Genomic DNA, 23,427 nt, shown 5'->3' on the forward strand with positions numbered 1-23,427 from the left:
GTACCGAGACAGCTCTCGTTATGTCACAAATGATTTGCTCTTATCATCCGATCGTGGTTGTATCTCTCTATTAGTGTTACTTGATCTTAGTGCTGCATTTGACACTATTGACCACAACATTCTTTTAAATAGACTCGAACATTATGTTGGCATTAGTGGAATTGCACTAGCATTGTTTAAATCATACTTGTCTGACCGTTATCAGTTTGTAGCAGTAAATGAAGAGATGTCTTATCGATCACAAGTTCAGTATGGCGTACCACAAGGCTCAGTACTAGGACCGCTGCTGTTCACTCTGTACATGCTACCCTTGGGAGATATCATAGGAAACATGGAATTAGCTTCCACTGTTATGCTGACGATACTCAGCTCTATATTTCTTCAAAACCTAACGAAACTTACCAATTCACAAAATTAACGGAATGCATAGCTGATATAAAAAATTGGATGATTAGTAATTTCCTACTTCTAAATTCTGAAAAAAACAGAGATTCTAATTATTGGACAAAAAAACTTCCTCACGTAATAACCTAGAATACTGTCTAACACTTGATGCTGCTCTGTTAAGTCTTCGTCGTCGGTTAGGAACCTGTGTGTGCTCTTTGATACCAATCTTTCATTTGAAAGTCACGTGTCTAGTATCTGTAAAACTGCATTTTTCCATCTTAAAAATATATATAAATTACGCCATATGCTTTCATTGACAAATGCGGAACAATTAGTCCATGCGTTCATGACCTCAAGGCTAGATTATTGTAATGCTCTACTGGGTGGTTTCCCTGCACGCTTAATAAACAAACTACAGCTAGTCCAAAACGCAGCAGCTCGAGTTCTTACCAGAACCAGGAAGTATGACCGTATTAGCCCTGTTCTGTCAACACTGCACTGGCTGCCTATTAAACATCGCATACATTTTAAAATATTGCTGATTACTTACAAAGCACTAAATGGTTTAGCTCCGCAGTACTTGAGTGAGCTCTTAACGCATTATAGTCCTTCATGTCTATTGCGATCTCAAAATTCCGGCCAGTTAATAATACCTAGAATATCAAAATCGACTGCTGGCAGTAGATCCTTTTCCTATTTAGCACTAAAACTTTGGAACAATCTTCCTAACATTGTCCAGGAAGCAGACACACTCTGTCAGTTCAAAGCAAGATTAAAGACACATCTCTTTGACCTAGCATTCACATAATACATTATAAACTACTATAATTCAATGTTAGGCTGCATAGATTAGGTCAGCCGGAACCGGGAACACTTCCCATAAATCCTGATGTACTCGTTACATCATAAGAAGAATGGCATCTACGCTAATTTTAGTGTCTTTGTTTATCCCAAGGTTTTCCCGCAGCCTGCCGGATCCAGGACGTATCCAGATCTGATGAAGGACCTTCGCCTGGACCCGATGACAACGCAGTGCTGAAGTGCCAACTAGTCTCTCCCTATGGATGATCCCTTTACCACTCTACAGATAAGGTGTTGTCAGGAAAATCCGTTTCGCGTACCTACCCCGAAGTGACAAAATAAATTAATATTCTGTATCAAAATTTATAGGGAAAGACCAGTACTTTGTTTAGGCTTGGTTTGTAGGGAATTACAAACCTACGCACATATATTCAAACGCACATAACTATAGAACCAATTCTTAGTGCGCATGTGAGCGCCATCAGCATTTCTCACGGGTTCGCGTTTGGGGTCTGTGTAGAGAGAATGGTGTCGTCTTAGCGGCCCATAATTTAATAACAAATGATCGTTGCGACGGAAGCGAATCAATCAAAACTAACTTTAGCTGGAAAATAGCTTTATTAAAGAACCGCTATAAAGCCAAAACAATCTCTGTTACCTTAAATTACACGCTTATCTCTGTAAAGCTGCTTTGAAACAATCTACATTGTTAAAAGCACTATATAAATGAAGATGACTTGACTTGGTTGCCCTGCACGTATAATAAACAAACTACAGCTGGTCCAAAACACAAAAGCTAGAGTTCTTACTAGAACCAGAAAGTATGACCATATTAGCCCAGTTCTGTCAACACTGCATTGGCTCCCTATTAAACATTGTATACATTTTTAAATATTGCTGATTACTTACAAAGCACTAAATGGTTTAGCTACCCAGTACTTGAGTGAGCTCTTAACGCATTATAGGCCTTCACGTCTATTGCGATCTCAAAAATCTGGCCAGTTAATACCTAGAATATCAAAATCGACTGCTGGCGGTAGATCCTTTTCCCATTTATCACCTAAACTCTGGAACAGTCTCCCTAACATTGTCCGGGAAGAAGAACACAGTTTAAATCTAGACTAAAAACACACGACTGTGACTCTGATCTTCAACTAGATGGAACTGGATAATATTCTGATTGTTCCAATCCAATCTGACTTCTGACCTATAATGCTGTCTGAATCATAATCATACACTGTTGGCTCATTGGCCAGAAGAGAACTGGCCCCCCAACTGAGGCTGGTTTCTCCCAAGGTGTTTTTCTCCATTCTGCCACCTGATGGAGTTTTGGTTCTTTGCCACCGTCCTTTTTTTCGCCTTTGTCGCCTTTTTTCACCTTTGTTGCCATTGGCTTTTGGCTTGCTTAGTTGGGAACATTAAATTTAACATTTTATTTAATATTCAACAATGATATTGATCTGCCTGCATTGACAGCATTATATGAGAACTGAACTGAGCTAGATGATGACATCACAGTTTTGTCCAGAGCGGCTATATGTATAAATTAACTAAATTAATCACTTTTTTACAACAAAAATGAAACATCACTGAACTTAAGATGGACTGTGATGCTGTTTTCTTCTGGAAACAAACTTTGTTGCATTATTTTCCTGTTATCTCTGTAAAGCTGCTTTGAAACAATCTGTATTGTAAAAAGCGCTATATAAATAAATATGACTCGACTTGACACACACACAGAGAGAGAGAGAGAGAGAGAGAGAGAGAGAGAGAGAGAGAGAGAGAGAGAGAGAGAGAGAGAGAGAGAGAGAGAGAGAGAGAGAGAGAGAGAGAGAGAGAGAGAGAGAGAGAGAGAGAGAGATGCTTATCTGACAGACAGGCATTTTGCATTCATCTGCTATGACTCACTGCCTTCCTGGCAGGACACAGATCAAAACTAAACCAGCACAGAGGATTACAAACTTCCAAAACTAACCTTGTGTGAATCACCACAGAGGGACTGTATGCAAATGAAAGGGATAGTTCAGCCAAAAATTATCATTTACATACCCACAGGTCATTCCAAACCTGTATGCATTTATTTCTTACATGGAACACAATAGAAGATATTTTGAAGACCCCAGTGTGTTCAGTGTGTATGCTGAACTAACCCTTTAACTTGAACTAGCTAACAAAATATTATTACCTGGTGGAAACTTTCCTCCTCTCACTGATATGCTCTACATTGTAGGTAGTGTCATCTGCTTGGTTCTTTGGGGTGGCAGAGATGTCTGTCTTCTCCAGCCCCTGTTGGCCAAAGGGGAACAAAATTACAGTATACATACAAGAACAACAGGAATACAGGAATTTCAAATCTAAAAGAAAGGAACCATGGGTACTTTCCACATCAAACTAATCCTCCAGGGATGGTCCAATCAGAATCTCACAATTAGCCATTCAGAGCCAGGCGGTTTTGTGTGCGTGTGTTTTTTTTTTTTGTTTTTTTTTTCACAAAGCCTAGGCAGAGCCAGAGGGGCTGCAGGGACCTACAGGCGCACACACACACACACACACACACACAAGCTGGGAAAAGCTGTTGTCTTAAGATTGAATGAGGCCTGTGGGAGAAAGGGGCTTGTGGGAGGACATAGAGGTCAGAGTGGTTTTGACTGCTCTCAATTCACTACCTCTGAGGGGGGAGAGAAATGTGGAAACTTCGGCGATACTCATTTAATAAATATTAAAAGAAATGTTTTGAGTTAAATACAAGTTAAGCTCAGTCAAAAGTACCTGTGACTGTGCTTTTCAGCACAGAAAAAAAAATTGTGCCTTGTACCTTGTAAACCAACAAAAAATTGTGTTTACACTTACAATGAAAGTCTATGCGGCAGGATTTGCATTTGTCAATGTAACCCTAACCAATTAAAATGTTAAGCCACATGATTTAAACCTATGCGTTTACAAGTGACTAGTGTGGTAAAATTGCTTACTAACCGTAGATGTGAAGTTAAGCCTATATCCAATTTTTCAACTCCTATCATGGCCATGTATAGACCGTAAACCCAGTAACTTTCATAAGATATGCACAAGGATTCCAGAAGGGGACTGTCCCTGATTATTAATTACTTGAGACAAATAATTGAGATTAACAGTTTGTTTTATGTAACCTAGTGTGAGATTAAAATACATGCTATAATACTTTAAGAAGGCATTTATTCATAATGAATGGCTGAGCAGCGTAGCTGCACAAACCTATAGCGTGAAAGCCTGCCAGAGCCCGCCAAAATGGGCAGGGCTACCCCTCTATATAATGCAGGCATTCTGCCATAGGAACTCAGCTCAACTGAAAGACAAAGTTATGCAGTATCCGTTCCTGTTATTAGTAACAGAGTACATTCACCATCGATTAATTCGATGACAAACATCTTCTCCTCGCTAGACTCTTTGTGCGATGTGCAGCTGGAAGTGGCAGACCTGAGAGGGCATCATGTTTTAGTACGCTCCAGTGATAGCATGGCAGTGGTGTCCTACTGTACATAAGCCATCAAGGTGGACTCAGATCGAGACCTCTGTACATGCTTGCCAGACGCACACGTGCAGGGCACTGAGAGCAGCACACGTCCGGCAACGCTCACTAATGACCCACAAATGGCCTAGCCTTCCCCTATACGCCTTTCTGCCGGTTGAGCTGCTCCCTCAGGTCATCAGACAGATCAGGGAGGACAAACGCCCAGTCCTTCTGGTGGCCCCCTTCTGGCGAAACCAGTCATGTATCCCAGAATTGACGCAGCTGCTCTCAGCAGCCCCGTGGCGAATTCCCCTGAGGAAGGACCTCCTTTCCCAAGCGGAAGGAATGATCTGACACCCTCAACCAGAGTTGTGGGCCCTTCACCTCTGGCCCCTCGACGGGAGCCTATGAACCTCTCCGCAAGGGTCCTAAACAGTATTTCTGAGGCTAGAGCCTTGTCCACTAGATCTCTACACCCTTAAGTGGTCTGTTTTCTCCAGCTGTGCACAGCCCGGAGTGAAGACCCGACATCCTGTGACATTTCACTGGCACTGGTACCCCTTCCACGCTCGAGGTCTATGTGGCGGCCATAGCAACATTCCACGCTCCTGTGGCTGGCCAGTCCATAGTCAAGTCCAGTCACCTTCAGTTATATAGCGCTTTTAACAATATAGATTGCTCAAAAGCAGCTTTACAGTGATAAAAGGAAATTACAGTAACAGAGATTGTTTTCGCTTTATAGCAGCTCTAGAATAAAGTTATTGTCCAGCAAAAGTTTGTTTTGATTGATTCACTTCCGTTGCAAAGATCATTAGTTAATAACTTAAGGGCCGCTAACACAACACCATTCTAACAGAAAACACTCAACGCGCTCCGGTCCATATGCAGGAACAACCTGGTTGTTTGCTTTCTGAAGGGGTCCAAAAGGCTAAACCCACCTCGCCCCTCAAAGGTTCCTACATAGTCCATTTCGCTAAAGAACGCCCTCCTGCTAGCCATAGCATCGGTCAAACGAGTGGCTGATTTGCAAGTGCTCTCTGTGAGTGCCTTGAGTTTGGGCCTCATGACTGTAAAGTCATCCTCAAACCAAGACATGGCCATGGCTACCTAAGGTGGCTCTCTACTCCGTTCAGAGCACAGTTCATTACTCTTCTCTGCTCTTCCCCCCTCTGAGGGCGAGCAGGAGTCACATTTACTCTGCCCTGTTCGGGCCATAAGAGTATATATTGAGCACTCTTCCCAGTTCAGGCAGTCAGAACAGCTCTTTGTGTGCTTTGGAGGCCGCACCAAGGGCATCCGGTCATGAAGTAAAGACTTTCCCACTGGATAGTGGATGCAATTGCGCTAGCTTATGCCTCAATGGGCCTACAGTGCCCCATCTGAGTAAAAACACACTCCATCAGAGGTGTGGCCTGGGCATGGTCCAGCGTAGTGTCTGAGTCTCTTAGTGTCGTACGGTTACCTCACCCTAATTTATCCTTGGCGCCCTCTGGGCCCTTGTTCAAGCGTCCTGGGCCAAGACCTTAGAATGATTTCTGCATTTGAACCATATCGATGGTGAATGTACTCGGTTACTAACGTAACCTTGGTTCCCTGAGATAACAGGAACGAGTACTACATAACTTGCAGTCGAATTGACCTGAGTTGTTATGGCAGAATGCCGCATTATATAGAGGGGTAGTCCCGCCCATTTTGGCGAGCTCTGGCAGGCTTTCACGCCATAGATTCGTGCAGCTACGCTGCTCAGCCATTAGTTGGTGCAACTCCACAGCTCGACCATTGGCTCATGCAGTTTCACTGCGTGATTCTATAAGGTTCAGTAAATAGGAGAAAAAAAGCAACGTCTAGCAACGCAGTACTTGTTCCCGTTATCTAGAAGGACCGAGGTTATGTTAGTAACCAAGAAATTTTTCACTGATGAAAATGAGACGATAAGTCGATAAGTTTTTGATGACAAAACCTGTAACAAAAATCTATTGACCTTTTCGTCATAAATGAGATGATGTTAGAGAGGGATGATTTGGGAAGAGATTCAATTACAAATAATCTCTGTCTGGTAGGAAGATTAGATGCACACATTTGAATGATAAAGTATCTACCGAGCACGTTAATAGAATACAATTGCTGCATGACTTATAAAATGTTTAAAAATGTCACCATCTGTGAGAAAGAGGAAAACGGACATATCTGGATAAATTACACATTTGAGGTCAAGGAAAACAAGACCATTTTTAAACTGTGTGGAGTGACAATCTCCAGGAAAACAAATAATTTTATATTGGCTCGACAATGAACCGGGATAAATTTTATCATGCATTTGCATATGGTCTGCCAATTTAAACAATAAAGCAACTATTTAAAGGGATACTTCACCTCTGGAAAGATGAATGTGTATTTAAAATAGGTCATTTATGTAGAAGAAATGTGAAGAAATCTTTGAATTTGGAGCTTTCTAGACTGAGAAAAGCCAGAAAATGTATTTTTGGCTTATGTGGATGAAAGACAACAACTCCCAGAATGCGCTTGCTTCGCTGCCATAGGAGGCCACTCCCAAGCCATGCCTACCGGTTAGAGAGCGCAGTTAAAAACAACAAGGCTAGGCTACTAGTGCTACTAGTGAGTCTCTGTGACGAGTTTGCCCATGATTTCGAGATTGCCCAAAATGTCCGGGATTCGGCTTTCGCTTTCTACAGTCGCCATTTATTATGTTTACTGTGGCGAGCAGGATGAGGCTGACGGCCGCGGGAGAACGGCGCGAGGCCGGTGGCGTCTTTACTGAGACGCACCGGTCTCGCATCTCTCACGGAGGAGCGGGAATTTTCTTAGCAATGGTAAAACGCACATCAACCGATCACTTGTTTAGCGTTCATGTAAACACTACATTCAGATTCACCATTCGGAATGAATTCAGCTAGATTAAAACAAAAGGTGTGCATGTAAACAATGAATGGCGACTGCAGAAAGCAAAAGCTGAATCCCGGACATTTTGAACGATCTCGCCCGCCGGACAAGTCCGGGAAAAGGAGGATGGTAACCCCTACTATTCAGCTTTCTCCTACTACTCAGCTTTCTCCACAGAACAAGAGCCTGCTAGCTTAGCTTCCAAAGAAAGACGGCTGACACTGTGTGTACATTCTGTGAGTGAGATCCCACCCTCTATGGGCGGGTTGAAAACATGCGGAACAGCCCCTACTACTGGCTGTAGTCTCTTGCCTCTGGCCAGAAAATCCTTTTCTAGACAAAAAATATATAAATCTCTCGTCTCAGGGGGATATGAGGGTGGAAACCACGGTAATTCGAAAATACTACAGGTTTTCTACTAATACAAAGCTTAATGCTAAATCCTGAAGTATCCCTTTAAGCACAAGACGCGAAAGAGAACTCCATTTGAGACGGTTGAGCCACCTCTCTAACCGCACGAGTGCTAAATTTAATTATATTTTGCATCTTATTATGCTTGAAAGGACAAATACACAAAACTGTCATTTAAACAGTCGGTTATGTCTAAAGTGAAAGTAAAACAACTGGCAGAAAATCAGATATGCATCATTGGATTTGTGCATTAAAGGGTTAGTTTACCCTTTAAAATTAAGCAATGTCAGAAACGGCAACGGAGGCGATTCTAGGGGTAATTTTAAATAAATAGCCATTAAAACATTTAATATTAGCCTATGCTCGTCTTGTAAGTTTACGATAAAAAAATTATATGTGAACAAAAACAATTGTTTTTAACAATTTAACATTTGTTGTCTCATTATCATTAGCCTACAACATGAAAAATTAAAATGACAGGTAAAAAGATCATGACAGAATTTGTTCGACCCTGTCCGTCAAAATCATGGACAATGCGAAAGTCTAACTCTGTATTAGACCTACTTGGCAAACTTAAAGCACTATTTCATTTGTATCTTTGTTCTATTTTATCTTATTTAGTGACCGGTATATTTTAGTTGACAAAGTATTCTTGTGATATTTAATCGACTAAAACTAGACTAAAACTAAAACAATTCAGATGACTAAAATTAAAATGGCATTTTAGTCAAAAGAAAAGTAAATTATATTTTCTTAATTTGCCGATGTTTTTTTTTTTCTATTGCCATGGGTTTTTTGCCATGCCAGTAGACAACACATGTGCTGCAAATACTCACAATGCAACCAAATACAGAAACACACTGCAAATAGCACGGAAATGTTTCAAGGGGACCCCAACAAGTGACAAACCTGGCTGGGACCGCTTATTTTTTTCGTTTTTTTAACATTTTTATATATGTGCGTAGTGAGCATTTGTAGTGCATTTTTGTATCTGGTGTTTTTTCTATGTGCATTTTCTTCATGCGTTTCTTTATTGTCGATGTACGTTTTCCATTCATGTGTGAACCCGGTTTCTATGTTCATAGAAGTTTTGCTTGTTTTTACAAATATAGGGACAAGTCAGTTTTTATTGTCTGGTTATAGACAGCATGCCACAGATACTGTCATCAGAGCTTGAACCCGGAACATTCCTTTAACTTCAGAATTCCCTTTAACACATGCAAGTAAGAAAAATCTAAATCATTCTCTTTTTCAAACAAGATTGTAACAATACTTATACAATTATTGAGGCTAAATTAGCATCTGAAGGGCTGTGAATTAACTTTTCTAGTCAATCTTTGACATTGAAGATATAGCGAGCCTTGTGTGCATGCAGACCCAATATGTTCTGGCCTTCTGGGTACAAAAACTATGGTGTTTTCATCCAACTTCTCGAAGACACCTGGACGTCTTCAACTCCAGCTTGCAGACTTTCTTATAACAAAACACAGCTGCATTACAGCACTCCATTTGGGACAACTTGAGAGCTCAGCTGACAACAATCCATTTAATTTAGTGTAACTCCTCCAAGATAATTTCCTGCCATGCCACAAACAGATGCTGACATAATAATCATAGTCAGAAGCTTACAACATAATAATACCAACATAATAATACCAACATAAAAGGAAAGACATGAATTTGCCTTTGGGGAGTAAAGTTGAGTCTCATTAAACTGAATTAAAATGTATATTAAATAAAGGTTTTTTTTTTTTTTTTTTTTTTTTTTTTTTACTTTTCATAGGTGATCAGAAATCTAGCACTTTTAACAAACTGCTGCTTTACATTTCAGCAATTAAACTGAAGTGTGCCTTTTTTATGTTAATTTATCCTATTTCTCTCTGACATCAACCTCTGGCTAAATGACATGAAATTGATGCAGGTCTTTTACAGTTCACAATCAACTGCTATTTGCTTGTGCTATCCAACTTATTTTGTGACACTGAATTAAGCTATTTCCCGTGAATGTGCGAGACTTCCAAATCATTCGCCACTATAGGTAAGGTATAGGTATAAGTGCAATATCCAGCAAAACTATTTGCACTAAAACCTAGTTTGTTTATGATTGTAATAATAAATTAAAATAATATAACCGTTTGCAATTTCAAGCAGCATAATGCACTGTTTTTATATAGCTAAAATAACTGGAAGCGGATAGCACCGGTAGCCTTGCACATTCATGTTACAAATGGCCACATGTGCTCTTACGTTAAATATAAGGTGGATAGTCTTTGATGGGAGGAAAGCACACTTCAACATGAAGAGACTTCAATGGACCAAAATCAGTCCATGCAAACTATACAAGAATAATTAGTTTAAATACTGAATTGTTCAAGAACAAAACACCACAACTGTTCAGTCACAATGTCAATTTGTATGCCAACCCAGAAGGCTAATTCACCAATTTGAATTTTGAAATTTGAAACTTGTGAAGATGCATTTTATATGAGGAGGAAGAGCTGGGAATTCTGTTTGGTGTCACTACTAGTGCTGAAATTATACATTCCACTTATATATCCTGTAAAAAATTTTTTGTATGACAGTGAAAACAACATTTGTTTGCAAGAGAGACAGAATGATAGGTGACACATGGTGACTATGGAAACATATGGGTAGCAATATTCAATTTGAAATGTAATATGCAAAATGATAATGCAATATGCAAAATGACAATGCAATATGTAAAATGGCTATGCATTTCTGTATTCGAATTTACATTTTTCATTACATTTGAGCAACGTTTGGAGCAAAATGAAAATTTACATTTGCCATTTCATACACTAGTTTTAATATGTAAATTGAATACATATTTTAACGCTTTATAAGTTGCAAAATTAAAATTAAAATGTATTAAAGAAATGATTAGATCTGTTTAACATGTTCAAGCAAAAACTGTAGCAAAATGATCATTTAAAATGTTATTTTTCTTAATTGAATTGAATGAACATAAGAAGGAATGTTGTTTTAACCGCGGAAAGGCGTCAGTACACGCCGTTTTTCAAGTTCAGATTCTCCCATGTTAATCTGCTATCTCTCCTGACTGCTTTGTCGGACAAAATGGCGGATGGTGGATTATGATTGGTTAGATCGCCTGTCAATCAAGCTCCCTGCGAAGGGTCAATTGCATTTACACTCAGTTAAGACACTTGCGATTGCATTTTCATTAAATGTCCCGCAATGAATGTAGCAAAATTCAATGTGCAAATTGAAAATGCATTCAGCCCCACCCCCACCCAATGCAAAACGTCGACAAAATAGGCTCAATCGTTTTTACTGCGTTTGTGCTGTAAAAAAATGTGTTTGTGCTGCTATGGTTATTAGATATTAAAAGTATATTTATAGGTCACGCAGCACCCCACATGCTCCAAATAAAATAGTCTTGTTCGTTTGTGTTGGTTTGTGCCGGTTAAGGTCTTGTTTGTGCTGCTTCGGTTTTTAAGATATTAGACATTTAATTACAGGTGATGGCGTCACCAGCCCCTACCTGCTCCACATTCACACAAAATAGTCTCGTTTGTTTGTGCTTTGTTTGTGCTTTGTTTGTACCGGTAAAAGTTTTGTTTGTTTTGCTTCGGTTTTCAAAATATTAGACCGAATTATAGACGATGACGTCACCAGCACCCCGACCTGCTCCAAATTCACCCAAAATAGCCTAAATCGGTAAACATTTATTTTGTTCTACTTCGGTTTCTTAGATATTAAAATAATATTTATTGGTCATTCTGAGGTCACTCAGCCATTTGTATTTGATTTAAAATGTTCAAATTTGTATTTAAGTTCTCCAAATGTGGTTTAATATGAATACTGAAGGATCTGATGCTTTTAGGTTTGCTCTCATTACGAGTAAATTGTGGGTTGAAGACTGTAGAATAGACTGGTTTGGTTTTATTTGCCTTTATTTTGACAGCATATAGGAGTGAGAGCTTGAATCGTCTGTTTTGAAGAGAAGGTTCATTGGCTTCAATGTACAAACTTTGCACTGGCAAAGTTCTAAATGCTCCCAAGGCAAGTCGTAAGCCCTGATGATGCACTGAGTCAAGCATCTGCTTATATGATTTTCCATAGTCCAGACGGGAATGGATTAGTGTTCTGTAGAGTCTCAAAAGAACAATGTAATCTGCTCTCCATTTTGTTTTTGCCAATACTTTCATTATATTCATAGCTTTAAGACACTTGTTTTTTAGTGAATTCAAATGAGGAATGACAGTCCATTATGTTGTCAAATAGAAGACCTAAGTACTTTATTTCCTTAAAGGACAATTCTGGTGAAAAATGAACCTAGGGGTAATTAACACATGGTTACCGAGTCGATTATTCCCTGGGATGCGTTTTCATGAAAATCGAATGTAAAGAGTTTTATCTCTAAAAACAGATTAGCTTATAACGCTAGTATATGGGGCACAGAGTAAGTAAAAGTAAATCGCTAGTTAATGCCACTAACAAGGCTCAAAATAGCCTCACACTAACACGGTAGCATAATGAGGGTCCTTACATGCAAACCGAAGCATTGAGAACTTTGTAAGTGTACAGACAAGAAGATACTTTATAAAGACAGAACATTACGTGTTTACAGGCAGGCGTCATCTTGGAAAACAGTCTCGACTAATCGAGTCACGAACGCCGTGCTAAGTGAGCTGGTCGATAGGAATTACGTTTGTGAAATATAACGTAGCGCGGCGTTCGTGACTCGATTAGTCGAGACTGTTTTCCAAGATGCCTGCTGCCTGTTAACGCGTAATGTACTGTCTTTATAAAGTCTCTTCTTATTAAACTGTCTGTACACTTACAAAGTTCTCAATGCTTCGGTTTGCATGTAAGGACCCTCATTATGCTACCGTGTTAGTGTGAGGCTATTTTGAGCCTTGTTAGTGGTATTAACTAGCGATTTACTTTTACTTACTCTCTGCCCCATATACTAGCGTTATAAGCTAATCTGTTTTTAGAGATAAAACTCTTTACATTTGATTTTCATGAAAACGCATCCCAGGGAACGATCGACTCGGTAACCATGTGTTAATTACCCCTAGGTTCATTTTTCACCGGAATTGTCCTTTAACAACATTAATCGGTTCTCTATTAATGAAGAGTTCTGGATCATGATGAAGGGATCGCTGGATACACAAGTGAGTGCAAACTGTTTTTGATTTAGAGAACTTGAATCCATTTTCAACTGACCACTGATATATTTTGTGAATACATAACTGCAGTTGCCTTTCCATTGTACTCATGTTCTTCCCTCTATAACAGATGCAGAGATCATCCACATATAGGCTGCAGAATATATTAGATCCGATGACATTCTCAATGCTGTTTATTTTAATGCTGAAAAGAGTGACAGAGAGAATGCTTCCCTGAGGAACTCCAAGTTCTTGTTTGTGAATATCCGACAAGGTGGTTCCTACTTGGACTTTAACATATATGCTAGCCAAAAAATTAGAAATGAAGATGGGTAATCATCCTCTAAAACCCATGTGGTAAAGATCTTTCAAGATTCCATATCTCCATGTTGTATCATATGCTTTTTCCAAGACAAAAAAGACAGCAACAACATGTTCTTTTCTAATGAAACCATCTCTGATGTAAGTTTCCAGTCTGATTAATTGATCCAAAGTGCACTTTCCACGTCTAAAGCCACATTGATAATACCTTATTTGTTTCTTCGACTCCAATGTCCAAACAAGTCGATTATTTACCATTCTCTCCATTGTTTTACAGAGGCAACTGGTAAGAGCGATTGGCCAATAGTTATTTGGATCTGTATGTTCTTTTCCTGGTTTAGGTATTGGGATTACGGTTGCTTCTTTCCAGGAGGGTGGCATTTTATGAAGGTAAAAGAGTAGCAAAACTCGAGAGCACGTAGATGTGAATTTGAGAACTTGTACAAAAAAATATTTCATAAAACATTCGTCCTTGTACGCAAACATTTACACTCCAGCTCCAATGTGAAAACCTGTAAAATAAAAATCTGAAGTTGAATGTTTAAATTTGCACTCATAGACAATAGTCACAAACCTGTATTCTGAATTTGAAGCTGCAGACAAGTAATCACAAATGTTTAAAATGCCATTCACAGAAATGCAATGAAAGACACAAACTTGTAATATATATATATATATATATATATATATATATATATATATATATATATATATATATATATATATATATATATATATATATATTTGCATTTAATCTTACATTCACATTCGCAGTACAACCTCAATTAGGCACTTGCAACTTCTCAAATCTGTCACGGCAATTTCAAATTTCGTGCCTTGACTTTTGCTACTCTTTTCGTGATATATTAGGTGCAAAACTAACTTGTGCACTTGAAACTCAGTGGCGGCGAGAGAGAAAGGGGGGCGGGAGCTGTGTCCAGTTTATATACTGTCTATGCTTTTGTCGCGTGTTGCGGCGTCGCGTCGCGTGTAATTAGGAATACGGTTTTAGAAACAGTTTCTGCAACGTCGCGCTGAAACAACAAACACAAAGTGTGGCAATGATAATCTCAGGTACTGTTTATGTGCTTTATTTAATGTTAAAGGAGAACTCCGGTCAATTTTAACATTGAGCTAATTTTTTTTTAAATTTGGAGTGCTGTCAGTACAGAGAACTACAAAAATCGGTGTTGCCTACACCGTGTTATCCTCTTTTTAAAATGTTTAAACCTGCTTTTAGCCTCTTAACATCCTTGATGTGTCATTACAAGTGCACAGGTCATGTGAGTGATTCCTTCGGAGTGAACGCGGGTGAATCTGACTGCAGTAGATGTGAAAGGTATGAATAAAAATTATGTTTATTCAGCCAGCGCACATACCTGTATTTACATCCTGTATTCAGTCGAAGTCCATAGTAATCAATTGTCGAGTTTACGCGCATAGGTTTAGTACCTATGATCACGCGCGTGAACTCGACAATCGATTACTATGGACTTCGACCGAATACAGGATGTAAATACAGGTATGTGCGCTGGCTGAATAAACATAATTTTTATTCATACCTTTCACATCTACTGCAGTCAGATTCACCCGCGTTCACTCCGAAGGAATCACTCACATGACCTGTGCACTTGTAATGACACATCAAGGATTTTAAGAGGCTAAAAGCAGGTTTAAAACTTGCCCCATTGAAGTCAACAGGGTGCAAATTTTAAAAAGAGGATAACACGGTGTAGGCAACACCGATTTTTGTCGTCGTTCTCTGTACTGACAGCACTCCAAATGTACAAAAAAATGAGCTCAATGTTCAAATTGACCGGAGTTGTCCTTTAAACGCATGCAATGTGACTTTGAATATCATTTAGTGCTCCCAGCTTTGTAGCTGTAAAAGCAACAATGGATAATTCACCTCAGATCTTGAAATGAAACAAATGGAAACAAGATCGTTCAAACTGTGAACAAACAAGTGTATTCTTTGACAAAGAATGTTTTAGTAACTCAGTAACCTATGTATATTTAATAATGTTTAAAAGGTTTAATATTTATGAATTTGATTATGTAATGTTAGCCACTTTGTGATTGCCGTCAAGATTACTTTCTGGTGTCGTGCACTTGCCGTGAGAGTCCGCCCACACGCTGTTCTGATTGGCTGTGGGTTTTGTTTGATTTTTACCATCTCTCAGTCACGTTGCGTCTAGTGTGGACAGACAAATTATTTGCTGAAATCTTATCGCATCGTGTCTGGTTAGGACACGGTGTAATAATCTTCGGAAACACTACAATTTCTCCACTTCATCTGCCAGGGAATTTAACGCTCGTATCAGCTCTGCCGCCACCATGTTTCCTTCCAACACCTCAAAATACGTAACACATATATAGCCTATGTTTACCTGTTTACCTGTTCGGAATGCATTTTCAATTTGCACACTGAATTTTGCTACATTCATTGCGGCACATTTAATAAAAATGCAATCGCAAGTGTCTTAACTGTGAGTGTAAATGCAATGAAGAAAAATAACATTTAAATGGTCATTTTGCTAGTTTTTGCTTGAACATGTTAAAATATCTAATCATTTCTGTAATACATTTTCATTTTAATTTTGCAACTTATAAAGCGTTAAAATATTCAATTTACATATTAAAACTAGTGTATGAAATGGCAAATGTAAATTATACATTTTCATTTTCATTTTGCACCAACGTTGCACAAATGTAATGGAAAATGTAAATTCGAATACAGAAATGCATTGCCATTTTACATACTGCATTGTCATTTTGCATATTACATTTCAAATTGAATATTGCTACTATGCTTCCATAGGTGACAGGCGGATGAACTGTCCATTACAGTGCTTACAGATAAAGGGCACTTACTTTTAAAAGAGACGTTTTGGCAGTCATACACGTTTTGGCGTCATCTGCTTTCCCGTCATCTGTCAACACACAAAAAAAAAGAGTAATGTCAAAATGTGCACAAACGCACATGCATGCACACCAATCAACATGCCTGAAGTAAACTTTCCTCATACTGCACACAATATCAGATGTACTGAGTGAAGTCATGTTCCCAGAAGGATCGTTTCACAGTTTGTTTTGGTTTTGATATTTAATAGAAAAATTACTCTCTTACAAAAGAGACCTTCACACATACACACTTATGCTCTTCTATAAACTCTTATCTTCAAGAACTTCTCTTGACCTCAACCCACTGTGCGAATGACCATACAAAAACCATCTGTTCAGTAAGAGCATGATAAGAAGGGAATAGGGTTGGCTATCATTTGAATTATAGCAATTATGATTCTGATTATGCTTATCCAATTCTTAATCGAATCCAAGTTTAAAATGTGGTAAAAGAAATGTCTAAGTTAAGCATTGAGATCAAACATATTTATTCAGTGTCTCTTTTTGCAAAACATTTGGTTGCAGCTAAAAACCATGAACAAAAATCAGCAGCCTAAAGAACACTTACACAAGGAACTTTTGCCTATGGCTAGCCTAACTAACTAATATAAATTTCAAACATTACTAAGGACAAGTACACAGTCAATAATAAAATAACAACAAATAAACAAATTAACAATAGCTCAAATAAATAAAACTTAAAGATACAAATGAAATAAACAGTGTTTTTCAGGTATAGAAAAGAATAGAAGTAGTATTTATATATAGAATATAGTAGAGATGTGCATCTCCATAACCAAGGCCGATGCGATACGCATCTTGATGCATAGCCAAAGATACAATACGATACAATACATTAAAGATACATATAAAGCAGATACTGATGCGATACGATTCACCCCATTACGATGCAGTGCGATCCGATTTCGATTCGATTCAACAATTGCTATTCAATGCAATACAATGTAATAGAAAAAAATATATATATGACGCTATACAATTCAATATGGTACAGATAGTTCGCTTTGGTTAAGACAGACAGCAAATCATAAACTAACTTAAGTGCCTTCTGACTTTGTGTGTTTCCAAACATTGGATTTGTAATTATTTGGTGGAAGATGCAGCTCTACCTCTGCCATGTTAATCTATATTCTATGTCAGTGGTTCCCAACCTTTTTTACTCCAAGGCCCCCCTCTTCCGAATCATTTTATGCAAGTATCTGATTCCCAATCTTAAGTATTCTATTCTCAACTGTAGAAGGGAACGTGCGAGTTTGGATGATAAAGTCCTTTATGTTCCCCTGAGTTGTGTGATATTCTGGATTTAGATGATAATGTTTTTTAATTCAATTTCAAATAAATTAGGAGAGCAAACAGGATGAAGAACTGTCAATTATACTGCGGGGCTGTTGAATGCGGAGTCTAAAGTCGTTCCAGACAGGTCTTGACTGCATTGCAGTTCCATATCACTTCGCCAAATGATTTCAGTTATTTCAAAGGTCCTTACAGTTTACAAACAGCAAAAGATCCAAAATCTACAAAACACTGACCAAATAAAAATAACAAACAATAGAATAAAAATGACAAACTATTTCCATGTTTTTTCCTTGAAATTACATTTGATTAAAGCACACTCTTCTCCCGCTCTCTCTTTCTGCACACACATACAGGGTTGCCAACTTTGGGACTTTGGCTGGAGTGAGACTCTGTAAAACATCAGTGCGCGCACGTAACCCAACCCTAATTTGAAAAATGTCAGTCCTTGTTTACTTATATAGCCTAAACCCTGATTTATGAAAAAAAAAAGTTTTTTCAAAATGTACAATTAATGTATTGATTGAACTATAAAAAAAAATAATGGGGGAAAATGTTTTTGCACTTTAAAAAAAGCAAAACAATGTTTTTCACAATTTTAATCACATTTCCTGCATTTACATACCTTTAGGGACTATGGTGATACAAAATCCAGGAAATAATTAAGTTGATTATAATGATAAATTCTGCCAAAAAGAATATAGTAGGCTACTAAACTATGTATAAGAAAAATGTCTTACTTTATTTATTGTTTAATAGGGGCTGAAGAATAACAAATTTTAAGAATCTATTTTAAATATGTTTTAGATCTGTTGATCCTACTCCCTTACATAACATCACATAAGAAAACTAAGAGTTGAACTGTGTGTGAATGTTACATAGTCTTAGTTCTCGTGACAATGTGTTGTTTATACCATTTGGGGGGCACCATTATCTCAGTTGGGGGTAATTGCCTCTATTGTCTTTAGATGATTAGATTCAGTAGTCATATCTAAGGCTGTGTGTAAGTTCAGCACCTTTAAGGACAGCCCACTGAATTGCCTATAAGATACCATGTAAAGTTCCCTTAGTCAGATAATGTTGGAAGTACTGCAGCCACGTACAGCGGAGTTCTCAATAAAGAATAACTTCTGTTGAACGCAATCCCAACTGTCTCCTGGTCTCTGCTTCGATGAAAGAAAACTTTACAACAGGGCCAATTGCCAAGACTTGAGAGAATCATTTTATAAAGTCAGAAATGTTCACCATTAATGTTTTGTGTGCAAATAAAATTTAAATAATTTGAGACTCAATTTCCACTGTAATGTAGAAACAACATAAAGACAGTATATTTTAAATAATTGTTTAATGGCATTTTTTTCTGAATGAAGGCCAGTATCACTGTAGCTACTGATGTCTCCATGAAAATGATTTTTTACTTTTGAAAATTATAACAACTTTTAATATAAGTGAACTTAATACTATCCTCACATAAACCCCAAAATAAATGTAATATTTACATGTGCCCTTCCTGTCTAACAGGTATGAAATATACAGAAATTGAATTAGGTTATCAAACAGTCTGCACTGCATAAATTATGAATTAAATTTGATTAATCCTTAACACACGTACGATCACACCGGTGTGATCAGTCTAGGCTGGTCCCTGGAGCATACGATCACACCGGTGTGATTAGAACGGTCAGTGCATCACGTGATCAACTGCTAAATTCAAATATGCTTTCGCGCGTTGGCTGGCGCTGAGCCAGAGACAGGCGGCTCAGAGCTGTCATAAATCACAACTTTTCAGTGTTTTCAACCACATGTTTATTTTAGATTTCATATAAGTACTAAAAAAACAGTACATTTAGAGTTTGTAAAATACACACTGATGTCAAAGGAAGAGGCAATAATAATCCTTTCCATTATAATTAGACACGTTTTATTCAGATACACATTGTGAAAGTAACTTTAAAGTTTACTCTATTCTTCTCCCAATTCACAAGCCACTTACTTTTATGTATTTCGGGAGAAGTGGATGAATTCACGTGTTGTAAATCCAACAGATCCGATTCTCTGCGTCTGCGGCACAAACTAAAATGGCGGCGCCCATCGCGCATACAGCTCAACTAACGCGATCGTTATAAAGTTGTTTAAACAACAAAACACTTCCACTTGCATATATTTGACAATCGGAATATCAGATATCTCATGCCATATCTAACAAAAATGACATAAAAGCAGATCATCATTCATTCAGCTCTGTTGTTGCTGCGGTGTGTCACGTGACAAGCAATGACGCGTCACCATGGCAACCATAAAGCGACACGTTCTAAATAACGGTCGCCTTGAAAAACTCACGCTGGGGGGTCAGACTGAATATTTTAAACTTACGTTTGAAAGGGTTAAAGCTGCAAGCGTTCTTTAGTCAAGAGCAGTTAGTGATTTTCTCTGTTCCCTTTGTTCTTTGGTTACTGACAGAGATAATTAGTGGCTGCTGTCACTTTAAAATCTGCTGCTGCTGACAGGCTCTCACGCATCTCATTTTCTCATTTACTCTTGTTAATTTAAGACGTTATGTAACTAATTTAAGACTGCTTATTGTTATGAGGATACTCGACAAAACGGACATTTTGGCATGTGTGTTATTGTTCGTTCAAGCGCGAAAGAGAACTGCCCAGCAAAACTGATTCTGACGCGCTGTCTGTGCGCTTGACACTGGCGCGAGTCTTTCTGTGCGTCGTGTGTGTGTGTGCCAGGACATTCACAGACAGCGCGATACCTGCTCATTATAACTTTCGGTGAGGTATTTTTAGTGTGTGCAAGCAACATTCCTGGACGCGGCTGCGCGCATTGACGCAAGCAGGCGCTCCGTGTCCTGCTCGGTCCTGCTCCTCTTTGGCGATGACGGCGTGCGGTTAAAAAATCATAAACTAATTTGAAAGTGGGGGGACACAAACGGAATTTCGAAAAGAAGGAATAGGAAATTACTCCCATTAGTGAAAGGCACACCATTTTATTATCTGCTTACCTTGATTGTCATCCAAACTTTCAAACGCGCATCAGTGGCTCCGACTCCGAACATATGCTCTGAACTCTCTCTGAACTTTTCACACCCAACTGACGTATCAGGTGCAAGGTTTTCAGCGAATCAACGATCAGAGAATACTGCAGTGAGAACGTTGTAGCAGAGAATGTCTAATATGGCGAGAAGTTTCACTCTCAGTACACTTCCGGCTTTTGAACTGGTTGCAGTTCCACTCTGATTCCATATGAGGGCGCTCACAGGACGAGTGCAGAATGAATGGAGGTCTATGGCGCTATACCAATAAAAATCCACTTTTCTCAGGATATAATTTTTTTTCTAGTAATTTGAATGTTGTATTCGAAAGGAGATGCAAATAAATTACACATTGCTGGGTGTTAGATTTTTTTGAGTCACTTATTTGCTTTAAAAACTCTTTTAAAGTGTCAATGACGTCATACACATCGTACGACCAGAGATACTGCTTCACGGCAATCCTTCACTCACTCTGGTGCGTTCGCGCTCTGCACTTTCTTTTCACTCGAGGCATCGACAACACAGCTGACACAGGTAAACACACGTGCTAGAAGAGTTTTTGTTTTGTTTGTTTCTGGTCCCGCTGCGGATGGCACTATGCCATCAAGCGGTATCTCTGGTCGTAATCAGTCCTTCACTGACCAATCAGCGTTCATTAGCAGAATGCTAGCGTGTTATGGGCAACAACAACTCAACCTGTAAGAAATCAAAAGGACATAAGTACTCGTTTATTCAACTTTCGACCTAAAACCCATGTTGAACTTGCAAAATCTACAATCAGATCTGAGATTTCTCAACGGCAATCGGGTGAGAGAGACAAATTTAGCCGTCTAGCCCCATTGACTCCCATTCATTTTGCACTCATGGCGATCGCCCCCAGTGGAACTCTGGTGGTACTACAACCAAAATTCGGTACAATAGAGCTTAATAGGGAGTGGGCAGGCTCTCCGTAGACGGGCTCTGGTTGTAGGCAGATGTTACAGCTGTGTGCCTTAAACTCCTCTCTAGTCCATGAGCCAGGGGGGTTGATCGGTATCATCTTAAATGCTATCATTGTTTTTTGGCAAGGTATACACCCATGGGCGCCGTAAAGGGGTGGAAGCATGGTTCGAATTACGTGGGAGCCAGTGGGAGCTGAGCTCCCATAGAGAGAGGATGAGCTCCCATGAAATCAGTAAAATCATACACCTGTGGGGGTCTCTAAAAATCATCAGCACCATTATTTTAAATTAAAAATAAAGCACTTTTTCCTTCAGACTACTGTAGCATGACTTAAAAGATAGGACAATATGCCAAACACATGGATCTCGCGGGATCTCGGATCGTCATCACACTACGGTACATCCTTATGCTTAAATCAAGTGATAAAAGTGCCGCTGCGATCATTGGCGCGGATACTGTGTTTGTTTGTGGCTCGCGCACAGTCTTCACTCGGGCGCGCTTCAATCCGTTGTGGAGACTCTCTATTCGTTCCAGTAAAATTACAAAACAAAATGCACACAAACGTGTCTCTGCCTGATATAGAACCACTTATAAACATAATCGGATTTGATGGAAAAAAAACAAAACTTTTATAAGTGCGGATTCGAACCAAGAAACTCTGACGCGTTTGACAAATGTTCTACCACTGGACCACTTAAGTACACGGTCGAATCTGTCGGATCTATCTCTTTACTCACGTGAAAAACGACAAATTTAATTGTTTTACCAACGCTTTTTTATTAAATTTGTATTATATTTACAAATTTTTATATTTTTATATTACATTATAAGCTACCGCGCCTGCTCTTAGGCTACTTTTTTTTCTTCTTTTTTTAAAGAGACCCCCACAAAGATGAAATCATAATTCGAACCCTGGGTGGAAGGTTAGGACGATTCTAAGGGCCCAGGCTGATTTAGGGCCCAGAAGAGCAGACCCCCTTTATCTTTTATTATTTCTTTTCTCTTTTTTATACATACATTAAATGTGCTAGGGCCCCTCATGCACTAAATGTGTATTTTGTCCGTTTTGACCATAGATTTAATATTTAAAAAACAATGCATTTACTGTTTCAGTCACACTCCTCCCCCTTACAATGGTTCATTCCACCTGCTCTGTCCGAGCTACGATCGCTAGTGTAACGTCTCTTGCTTATTGCACATGCTATGATGCAGCGCAGACAGTGACACACGCAGGCATGTCACATCAAAAGTTAGGGCATCAAAAAAGGAAAGGAAAGAGAAGACAGAGAACGCCGAAGTCGACAGTATGTCACACAGTTTTTCAAAAAGAAAGGTATCTTGCCCTATTCCTGTATTCCAAAACTTTCAGAGTTATTTATTTTTGTTGCTACATGACCTGCTTTTATCTAGCTAGCTTATTAAAATAATTACTGAATTATGATTTACATCCAACAATAATAACATCTCTGGGTTATCATGTCTCTACACCATAGACTGTAAAAAATAGCTACACAGATTCAGCGGCTGCTGCACACCCACGTCCTCCTTCTCCCCCCGTGCGAAATTCGCGTCCGATATTTTAGCACGTTAAAAAATAAATACAACCTCACGTTAGGTCAATCACACTAGCACACTGCCTCCGAAACTTTCGTCCGTCAAAAAAAAAAAAAAAAAATTCGGATCGGGTTCGATTTTCTGTGTTTTTCGCATCCGTAACAAGGGTTTAAATGGGGTTTTGACAGTTTAGAGCCACAGAATGACGG

The 23,427-nt window shown here is 38.8% G+C and overlaps 1 protein-coding gene across 3 annotated transcripts in view; it reads right to left on the reverse strand.

Moving 5' to 3' along the window:
• svild (supervillin d) overlaps window positions 1–23,427 on the reverse strand; it is a 287,700-nt gene that overhangs the window by 112,085 nt on the left and 152,188 nt on the right. For all 3 annotated transcript variants that reach the window (XM_084135929.1, XM_084135927.1, XM_084135928.1), the window contains exons 4-5: window positions 16,339–16,397; window positions 3,374–3,474 (exon numbers count right to left, since the gene is read on the reverse strand). In XM_084135929.1, the coding sequence (XP_083992055.1) occupies window positions 3,374–3,474; window positions 16,339–16,397 (160 nt within the window). The remainder of the gene's footprint in view (window positions 1–3,373; window positions 3,475–16,338; window positions 16,398–23,427) is intronic.

The sequence above is a fragment of the Abramis brama genome (assembly GCF_963993115.1).
Source record: "Abramis brama genome assembly, chromosome: 14".
In the NCBI taxonomy this organism is placed as follows: domain Eukaryota; kingdom Metazoa; phylum Chordata; class Actinopteri; order Cypriniformes; family Leuciscidae; genus Abramis; species Abramis brama.